The 10,595-nt window shown below is 42.0% G+C and overlaps 1 protein-coding gene across 1 annotated transcript; it reads left to right on the top strand.

The window, feature by feature from the left end:
• Positions 1–7,731: 7,731 nt before the first annotated feature.
• LOC106576519 (zinc finger protein 569) lies at positions 7,732–9,755 on the top strand. The gene is made up of 2 exons (XM_014153738.2): positions 7,732–8,017; positions 8,186–9,755. The coding sequence occupies exons 1-2, from the start codon at positions 7,822–7,824 to the stop codon at positions 9,355–9,357; spliced, it is 1,368 nt and encodes a 455-aa protein (XP_014009213.1). The 5' UTR covers positions 7,732–7,821; the 3' UTR covers positions 9,358–9,755.
• The last annotated feature ends 840 nt before the right edge of the window (positions 9,756–10,595 follow it).

Here is a 10,595-nt window from a genome sequence, read left to right as displayed (position 1 = left end):
TTAAAAAGGTTTGAAATATCCAATAAATTTCGTTCCACTTCATGATTGTGTCCCACTTGTTGTTGATTCTTCACATACAGTTTTATATCTTTATGTTTGAAGCCTGAAATGTGGCAAAAGGTCGAAAAGTTCAAGGGGGCCGAATACTTTCGCAAGGCACTGTATGTGGTTGTTTTACCTGTTTTGAATGTACTGACAAAGTTGCTCTGGGTAAGACAGTGCAATTATGTTTCACTGTTAGTCTACACCTGTTGCTTACAAAACATGTCACAAAAAGAAAATTGATTTGATTGTTGCTAAATGCTTCAAGTGGATGAAGTCCCCTAGAAGGTACGAGAACATTCACAAGAGGGAGAAAACATAATGACAACCTGATGTAAATCCTCCTGACAACATGGCAGTAGTTTCCTGTGTAGGGAGTGTTTCAGACAATACAAGAGGTGCATTAAAACATGTCGTTCTCTCAATCTACTGTTTTTATTTCTATAAAATACTGTGCCTTCAGAAAGTATTCATACCCCTGGACTTATTCCACATTTTGTTGTGTTACTGCCTGTACTCAAAATGGATTCATTTTTTCACACCCATCTACACACAATACCCCATAATGACGTAGTGAAAACATGTTTTTAGAAATGTATTGAAAATGAAATAGAGAAATCTCATTGACATAATCACACTCCTTAGCTCAGGTTGTGAGGCCCTGAATTTGTCTGAACCGTCTCAGCGCTTCTCCTTCCAATAGGGCGCTTCCCCTTTAATTACCAATTAAATAGCCAGCCTCAGCTGTGCAAAAGTGGGGTTGTGATGGAGACACGAACGAGGATGTGGTCACCCATCAGTTACGAAGCTCTCTATTCCGTTTGTTTTGTTGCCTTTAAAAGTGTGCTTTTGTAGCCTAATAGCAAGTTTACCCAGGATCGGATCCACTCTTTGCTTCCGTTGGACTACACTTCTCCGTTGTTCTTCATGGCCTTCCTCCGCTGGAGATCTGTTAGCGGATTGGCTTGTCTGACTGACCGACTGACTACAACCTTTTTGTATATGGTATTTCATTTGTTTTGGTGTGATGTATACAGTGATGATTTATGTAGTTAGTTGTAGTTGAGGACTTATTAAGATTTGATACGCTTTATGGTTGTGTGGTAAAATAATTGTTATTTTGATTGATTGAGACTGGGTTTACGCTACACTTGTATGAACGGACCAACATTACGTGACTAAGGTCACTTGAGTTCCCTGAACTCCTTTACCGGGATGGACTCTTTTAGGCCCGAGGTACAGGACTTTTCTGGAGGAACCAGAACTCATTATTTGTTATATTATTATATGTGTGTGATCATTTATGTTGTTAATACAACCACGCAGAAGAACAGTTGTTTTCAAGTTATTTCCAATGTTTTAAGGGTTTATGAAAAGTGTATGTCCATCCTGACTTTTACATGAGTCCTTTGTATTGGTGTAGACTTGACGGACCAGATGGGACTCATTCCCTCCCAAACCAAAAGGAGAAACCAATATTTTCTCTGCGCATCTATAAACAATAACCTCAAGTCAAAACCGTTACAAGGTGCATCCAATTTCCTTTGATCATCCTTGAGATGACGCTAGACTTGATTGGAGTCCACCTGTGGCCAATTCATTTGTTCAGACATGATTTAAAAACACACCTGTCTATATAAGGTCCCACAGTTGACAGTGTATGTCAGAGGGGGCAGATAGGCAATCTTACTGAATATTTATTGTACTTTGATGAGATTGTCTATAGATTATGGGTGCTTTGTATATGGTTCTGCGGCTTTTATATCGCTTTTGCCCCTTGATAGGATGCAAGCGAGGGCACTCAGGATGTGCTATGGTGCATTTAAAACTACATCGGTTGGGGCTTTACAAGTAGATACTGGGGAAATGCCACTATCCCTTAGATGAGTTAAGCAATCCCTGGCGTACTGGGCAAGACTGAAGGGTAGTATGGTAGATCATCCTACACTGACAGTATTGGAAGACTGCTGGGAATATGAAAGATATCAAGAGAGAGATTTGGAAAAGGGGGTTATAAAGATGGCCCTATAAGGTCCCTGAGTCCATCTGTGGCAATAGGAAATGTGTCACTGTGGTTTTATACAAGACCACATGTCGATTTTAGCCTGATCGAAGAAAAAGTGGTGTGAATATCATGTAGCAACAATAGTGGATCAATATATTACTAATCAGTTTTATTATTGTCTTGTAGTGCATACAGATGGTTCAAAGGATCCCATGAATGGGAAGACAGCAGCAGGTGCATTTATTCCTGAGTTCGATGTTAATCTATGCAAGAGACTAACAAGTGATTTATCTGTAGATTCAACAGAAATGGTTGCGATAGTTGTTGGATTGCAATGAATAGAGGAGCTGCAACCAGGAAGAATAGCAATATGTTCGGACTCTGCATCAGTTTTGTGTAGTTTCAGATCTGAAAACCATTTCGCTATACCTGCAATGACATGTGCTAAACGTGCATGTGACAAATAAAATTAGATTTTGTTTTGAAAGTCAGAACATGAGGATTTATGGGTAGAAAAATGCTGTTGTTGGGCTTACAAAAAAAATGGTATTGAAATTCAGTTCTGTTGGATTCCAGCTCATAAAGGAGTTAATGGAAATGATATAGTAGATATAATAGCAGAAAAAGCAGTGAAAAATAATATTGTGGATATACAGGTGCAGTTGGGTAGAGAGGAAATGAAAACATTGATTTGGAAAATGGGTTAGATTGCTGACAGAGACAATGGGATGAAATTAGTAAGGGCAGGCATTTTTATAGTACAAGGAAATCTGTACTGGAAATAGTGTTATAATGGGAACAGAATGGATAAAGTTATGTTGTGTAGGATGAGATTAGGGCATACGGGATTTAATTCCTCGTGGAAATTGATAGGGAAACATGATACTGGAATGTGTAATGGCTGTATGGTAGAGGAAACGGAACAGGCTATTATTTTTTTAAACGTGTGATGTAGAAAGGGAGAGGTTGTTTGACAGGGTCAGAGAGGTTGGACGGAAATGGGGAGTAGGTGGTATTTTATGTGGGGATGACGGGAGTAGTGAGGTTTGTAGGGAATTATTTTATTTTATTAGAAATTCAGGGTGAGTTGAGAGAATATAGTGGTATATATAGGTCGTGACCGGCCTCACACTCCAGAACAGTAGGTGGTGGTGTATGCACCTGCCAGTTGGTTGCGATTCGCCAATAAAAACTTAAAGTAGAAGTGCATGTCAGAGCAGAATCTATACCATGAAGTCCAAGGAACTCACTAGATCTCTGAGATAAAATTGTGATGAGGCATATAGCTGGGGAAGGGTATAAAACAATGTCTAGAGTGTTGAAAGTTTCCGAGAGCTCAGTGGTCTCCATCATTGGGAAATTGAAAAAATGTGGAACTACCCAGACTCTGCCTAGAGCTTGCCGTCCAACCAAACTGAGCAACCGGGCAAGAAGGACCTTCGTCAGGGAGGTGACCAAGAACGCAATGAACACTGAGTTCCTTGGCTGTGATGGGAGAACCTGCCAAAAATACAACAGTCTCTACAGCACTTCACCAATCTGGGCTTTATGGGAGAGTGGCCAGACAGAAGCCACTCCTGAGAAAAAGGCACATGACAGCATGCCTGGAGTTTGCAAAAAGGCATGTGAAAGACTGAGATCATAAGGCAAAAGATTATGTGGTCTGATGAGAGAAATGTAACACTTTGGCCTGAATGCAAAGCGCTTTGCCTGGAGAAAACTAGGCACAGCTCATCACCCGTCAAAAACCATCCCTACCGTGAAGCATGGTGGAGGCAGCATCATGCTATGGGGATGCTTTTCAGCAGCAGGGACTAGAAGACTGGTAAGGATAGAGGGAACAATGAATAGAGGCAAATACTTAATGAAAACCTGCTTCAGAGTGCAAATGACCTTGGACTGGGGTGAATATTTGCATTGCAACAGGACAGTGACCCTAAGCATACAGCCAAAACAACATAGGAATGACTTCAGAACAATATAAGTTATTGAGTCGCCCAGCCAAAGCCCAAACTTGAATCCCATTGAAAATCTGTGGAAAGAATTGAAGATTGCTGTTCATCGCCGCTCCCCATCTAACTTAACAGAGCTTGAGAAAATCCCCAAATCCAGATGTGCAAAGCTGTTAGATATACCCAAGACAACTAAAATCTGTAATCGCCTCCAAAGGTGCTTCTACAAAGTATTGACTCAGTGGTGTGAATACCTATTTAAATTATATATTTATGTATTTCTAAAAACATATTTTCACTTTGTCATTATGAGGTACTGTGTGTAGATGGGTGAGATATACATTTTTTAATACATTTTGAATTCAGGCTAACAACAAAACGTGGAATAAGTCAAGGGTATGAATACTTTCTGAAGGCATTGTACATCACTACTCACTCTCCTCTTCCTTTAATTAATTGCAGACATGAGAATGTTGGATTAGTGATAGCAGTATGGTGTATTCTATTTTTGGTGTACTTTAGTGATCTAGGGAGGCATTGATTGATCTAAACTTCAGATTTGCACCAGTAGTGCTGTAGCAGCGCCACCAGTTCTGCAGTCTACTAATCAAATCAAATCAAATGTATTTATATAGCCCTTCTTACATCAGCTGATATCTCAAAGTGCTGTACAGAAACCCAGCCTAAAACCCCAAACAGCAAGCAATGCAGGTGTAGAAGCACGGTGGCTAGGAAAAACTCCCTAGAAAGGCCAAAACCTAGGAAGAAACCTAGAGAGGAACCAGGCTATGAGGGGTGGCCAGTCCTCCTCTGGCTGTGCCGGGTGGAGATTATAATAGAACATGGCCAAGATGTTCAAATGTTCATAAATGACCAGCATGGTCAAATAATAATAATCACAGTTGTCGAGAGTGCAACAAGTCAGCACCTCAAGAGTAAATGTCAGTTGGCTTTTCATAGCCGATCATTGAGAGTATCTCTACCGCTCCTGCTGTCTAGAGAGTTGAAAACAGCAGGTCTGGGACAGGTAGCACGTCCGGTGAACAGGTCAGGGTTCCATAGCCGCAGGCAGAACAGTTGAAACCAGGGGCGGAAATCCCGGGGGGGACGGGGGGGACACGACCCCCCCATCCTGGGAAAAATATGATTTGTCCCCCCCAATATATCACTGAAACATAACTATGTCATTTAAATAATATTAATAACACGCAATGAAAGCAACTGTGCTGATTATAGACACTTAATAGCGCGTTTTTAAGTTTCAAAAGATTGCGACCCCCCCCCACCCTTTGCCTCACAATGGTTCGATCCACTGCCAGTTCCTTAGTTGGCAAGGTAACAGAGGGGTCGTATCCACTGTCTGAAAGGCACTCAATGAACGTAACTGACGTGAGGTTAATCCAGTCAATCGCGCACACACACTAGCTGAATATGCAGTGCTAGCGCGCAAATATTAACTATTAAGCTAGCTAGTACCTATTCCATTTATGTGGCCTCGTCAAAGATGGAATCTTTGCTATCGTCAATTTATTCCAAGATCAGCATGCAGATGATGTAAGTTAGTGCTTCAAAGTCCTGTGATAAGGTTAGCGATAAACTGGAGTCCAAACTGAACAGAACTACACTCTCTTCTACCATTGTCTTAAATATATTTAATGGTCTCGTTGCAAAAGCTAAATTGTCGCAAGGGAACTTTTATTTATTTATTTTATTTCACCTTTATTTAACCCGGGTAGCAAAGATTATAGCAAACACCACTGAAACGGAATTGGTGCTTGCTAGCTTTGCAAATTCAGCTATTGTTGGAAGCCAGCCAATATGAAACAAACTATTAAAATTACAAAAGGTTGCAGCATATGTTGTGTAAATGGTGAACTCATACAGCTGTCAACTCTTGTCACTGAAATCCGTTTCACATTTGCTAGCTACCTTTTAGATAGAAGCCCATATAGAATGATAGAAGATAAGATGATAGAAGCCCATCTCCTACTGTAAATAACCTACAAACTGTGTGTGTGTAGCCAACCAGGTAGAAAAATGGCAGAAAAATGGCAGAAAAAGACGGACATCAGAGTATTTTTCAGTACACCAAAACGCAAAGTAAGAACCCTAGTAGCCTAATATCTCAAAGACTAGTTGATAAAATGTTCATAAGAAAGAAATGAAATTCTAATGGAAATGTTTCACAATGATGTCATTAGGCAGAGCAGGCAACATATGGCACACAGACAGCAGAGTTGGGGACAGATATGCAGGGACAGACTGGCAGAGACAGGGAGTCTCAGGTAAGTTTGTTGAGTCTTTGTTTGGCAACATTATGAAAGGTTCTCAATTTTTTAAACTTGTAAAATAGGAACATAATTGGAAAATGCCATGGATACCCCCACTCTCAACTTAAACTGGTGACTGAACTAAGATTTGTTAAAGGCAATGGTATTGCTGTTGTGATTAGTTGTGTAGTTTTGGGTACTGGTAGTTAGGAGTATGGCAAACACCTTATTTCTTTGGTTCCTCAATATACATTTACCATATTACAATGTAGGCTATGTGTTACAGCACTACTTTTGGTGTCCCCCTCAGGAATTGCTCTTGAGAAAATGTCATGTAATTGTCCCCTCCAAAGTTGATATCAGATTTTCGCCCCTGGTTGAAACTGGAGCAGCAGCACTTCCAGGTGGACCGGGGACAGCAAGGAGTCATCATGTCAGGTAGTCCTGAGGCATGGTCCTAGGGCTCAGGTCCTCCGAGAGAGAGAAAGAAAGAAAGAAATAGAGAATTAGAGAGAGCATACTTAAATTCACACAGGACACCGGATAAGACAGGAAAAATACTCCACATATAACAGACTGACCCTAGCCCCCTGACACATAAACTACTGCAGCATAAATACTGGAGGCTGAGACAGGAGGGGTCAGGAGACACTGTGGCCCCATCCGACGATACCCCCGGACAGGGCCAAACAGGAAGGATATAACCCCACCCACTTTGCCAAAGCACAGCCCCCACACCACTAGAGGGATTTCTTCAACCACCAACTTACCATCCTGAGACAAGGCCGAGTATAGCCCACAAAGATCTCCGCCACGGCACAACCCAAGGGGGGGCGCCAACCCGGACAGGAAGACCACGTCAGTGACTCAACCCTCCTAGGGACGTCATGGAAGAACACCAATAAGCCAGTGACTCAGCCCCTGTAATAGGGTTAGAGGCAGAGAATCCCAGTGGAGAGAGGGGAACCGGCCAGGCAGAGACAGCAAGGGCGGTTCGTTGCTCCAGAGCCTTTCCGTTCACCTTCACACTCCTGGGCCAGACTACACTCAATCATAGGACCCACTGAAGAGATGAGTCTTCAGTAAAGACTTAAAGGTTGAGACCGAGTCTGCATCTCTCACATGGGTAGGCAGACCATTCCATACAAATCATTAAAATCCAGACGGAAAATATTTACACAAGAAGCAACCTAATACAGGTAGGTAGGTCTATGTGCTCGGCTAGAATAAGGGTCTATGGTCTATGTGCTCGGCTAGAATAAGGGTCTATGGTCTATGTGCTCGGCTAGAATAAGGGTCTATTGTCTATGTGCTCGGCTAGAATAAAAAATATACAGACACTGGAGAACCTCCAAGAATAGATTGGGAAATACTTATTCAATCGGCAGGATCGCCACGACCTGCGTCTTCCGCTCCAGTAGGGGGCGACAATGCAAAATGTACTATGCCGTGCACGCACAAAGACTGACAGCGCTCTTTGTCTTCTTGACTTTGTTTACGTTGGTAGCTAGTTGGCTAACTTAGCTAGCTAGACAGCTTTCTTTCTTATAAAATGTCTAAAATGGATTTCTTGAGAGTGTTTCTCAACCAGAAATTGATAGCGGCAGCTGAGGAGATATTTGGTGTCGTTGAAGAAACGATAGCAGAGTACCAGGAAGAGGTTTCTCACACAAAGCAGGAGAACAGGCGTCTACGGAGCATGCTCGATGTCCGCACTAAGCCGCAGATCAAGTTACATAGACGAGCAGGTGTGTTTGTTTTAATAACGTTAATTTCATATGATTTACGATTAGCTTTCAATTTTATTAATTTTGTAGAGTGTAGTTACAAAACCAAGGTCTGTAAAAAGGTAATTATTGTAAGGCTAACTACGTCTCAAGTCAGCTTTTGAGTTTTTTTCTCTCCATTCTCTCCAGACCTCCAGCAGCTCACTGTCACCGTGTCTGATGAGGTGTTTTCCCCTGAGCAGCAGGAGTGGAGCCCCAGTCTGGGGCAGAAGGACCCAGAACCCACACAGATTAAAGATGAACAGGAGGAACCAAGGATCAGTCAGGAGGATGAGAATCATTTCAATGAGTTTATCAATTCTTACGGCTGTGTATCAAGTGGCTATTATCAGAACCCAACTCAGTCCTCACATGGAGAGAGATACTCTCTACCCAGCACCTCAACTGAACAGATCAAAACAGAACCTTATGTAGAAGACTATGGTGTATCAGAACCAACCAGAGAGTCTCAGCCCTTTTCTGCAGTAGGTACAGTGTTTTCTGCAGCTCAGAGTGAAAACAGAGGACATATTGACAGGATGGAGAGTGGAGGACCTCTGTCAGGTCTACCGTTAAAGCTACTCAAATCAAAGAGAACAAAGACAGTAAAAGGACAGCGTTCTCATAGTGTTAAGGACAGGAAATTGAACCATCTAAAATCACACTCGAGACCCAGTGTAAGCTGGGATGCTGCTCCTAGTTGTAAGGTATGTGGAAAGCAATTTGACTCCATGGCTTCTTTATTAAATCATGTGCAAACGCACACACAGGATAAAGAACATATTTGTGGTGTGTGTGGAAAATTCTGTCAGTCCACAGAAAGTATGATAGATCACCTACAAACTCACATCGGAGCAAAGTGTTGTCATATTTGTGGTAAATATTTTGCTTGGGATACTTTCCTGAAAAGGCATTTGAGGAGTCATACAGGGGAGAAGCCGTTTCACTGTCAAGATTGTGGCAAAGGATTTACTCAGCGCGGACACCTAAACTTACATATGAGGAGCCACACAGGGGAGAAACCACATCAATGCCAGGATTGTGGCAAATGTTTCAGCCAGAATACATCTCTGGTAGTGCATATAAGGACTCACACAGGGGAGAAGCCATACATGTGTCCTGTGTGTAGAAAATGCTTTACCACATCAAGTATGTTGAAGAAGCATCAGACAGCTCACAAACATATAGGTGTCATGAATGTGGCCAATGCCACAATGGATTCAGACCATACGGAGCCACATGAAGAAGGTTTACAAGGAGGAGAACACATGACTGTTCCCTGTGTGGGAACAGAGAATCAGACAGCAGACAGAGACATGTGAGAGGAGAATCAGAGGACATGATGTGATCCACTGTTCTCTGTCTGTATATAAACCTTGCATTGGCCTTGAGAGTAATGTCACAATACATCTGCCCTGATGTTGCAAACAGCCTAGTTTTCAGAATGTTTGTTCCCTTCTGTTTAATGTAGCAAGATCTTCCGTACACCAAATGTCGTACTTACCTCTGAGCCTAATGCCAAAATGCACAAAGGAAGAAAAAAAGAATAATAATTTAATGTGTATTTACATGTATAGAGAATTGGTATGATACAGTTACGCTATGTTCAATGGTAACTAAATATACCACCTGAAATGAGAGCTTCTTCTTTCAACCAACCCAGATATTGTACATTCCCAGACATACATAAAGTACTACAGAATAAATGGCTGATAATGTGTTCATTGAAGTGTCTTTTTTTCAGCTTTGCTCTTCTCTGGTAGCGTTGCAGAATCATGTTGGGAACACCAACCATGCAACCATTATCTGATGAAATCATTACAAGTGTTAGGAAAAGGGCACAGGCTCCAATCTTTAAATAAAAGCTATTTTAATTCTCTGTAAAGGCAGTGGAAATATCTCTGAGCTGTCTATCAAATGGCTGCATCTACACACTAATCATTTAGTGAGTTATACTGGTGTGGACACAGACCCTGTTGCACGAAGAGGAGTTCCATGGGGTAGGGACGTCCAAATAGGAGTTCGGTCAGCTAGAGGAGGACGCGCTCGCTTGGAGGTTGTGTTGTGATGCACAAGATTTGAGGTTTGTTTGAATGACTCCGTGCCTGGAGAACTGTGTGGAGTCAGAACTGGGTGAATGAGTTGTTGATGCATGAGAAGTTTGGAAGTCTGACAGCCAAAATGGAGGTAGTGTGGACGAAATGGAGAAAAGGTTGGAGAAGCAACAGCTGTTCTTGGATGTGAACAGAATGGGTGTCAGTTCTGATGGTCTGGAGCAGGAGGATGAGGGTCAAGGAATGGTTGGTAGTGGAAAGACAGGAAGAATAAAGATAATGACACTGAAAGCAGTGGATGGTCTAGTAAAGAAAGCATAAAGAGGGCCAAGGTAAGAAGCAAGAGTAATAATGTGTGGGAGTGGAAAGTGGTGATGGTGTTTGATGAGACCACAGGGCCTCATTTACAGCCGCTCCAACTAACCAATGCAGTAGAGAAAGAGATGGGTGAAGTCAGATTAGCCCAGTTCATTGGAAATGGTAGATTGCTCATATTTTGTGGTAGC

This window comes from Salmo salar, chromosome ssa02 (assembly GCF_905237065.1).
Source record: "Salmo salar chromosome ssa02, Ssal_v3.1, whole genome shotgun sequence".
Lineage (NCBI taxonomy): Eukaryota > Metazoa > Chordata > Actinopteri > Salmoniformes > Salmonidae > Salmo > Salmo salar.
This window is presented reverse-complemented; position numbering and strand designations above follow the sequence as displayed.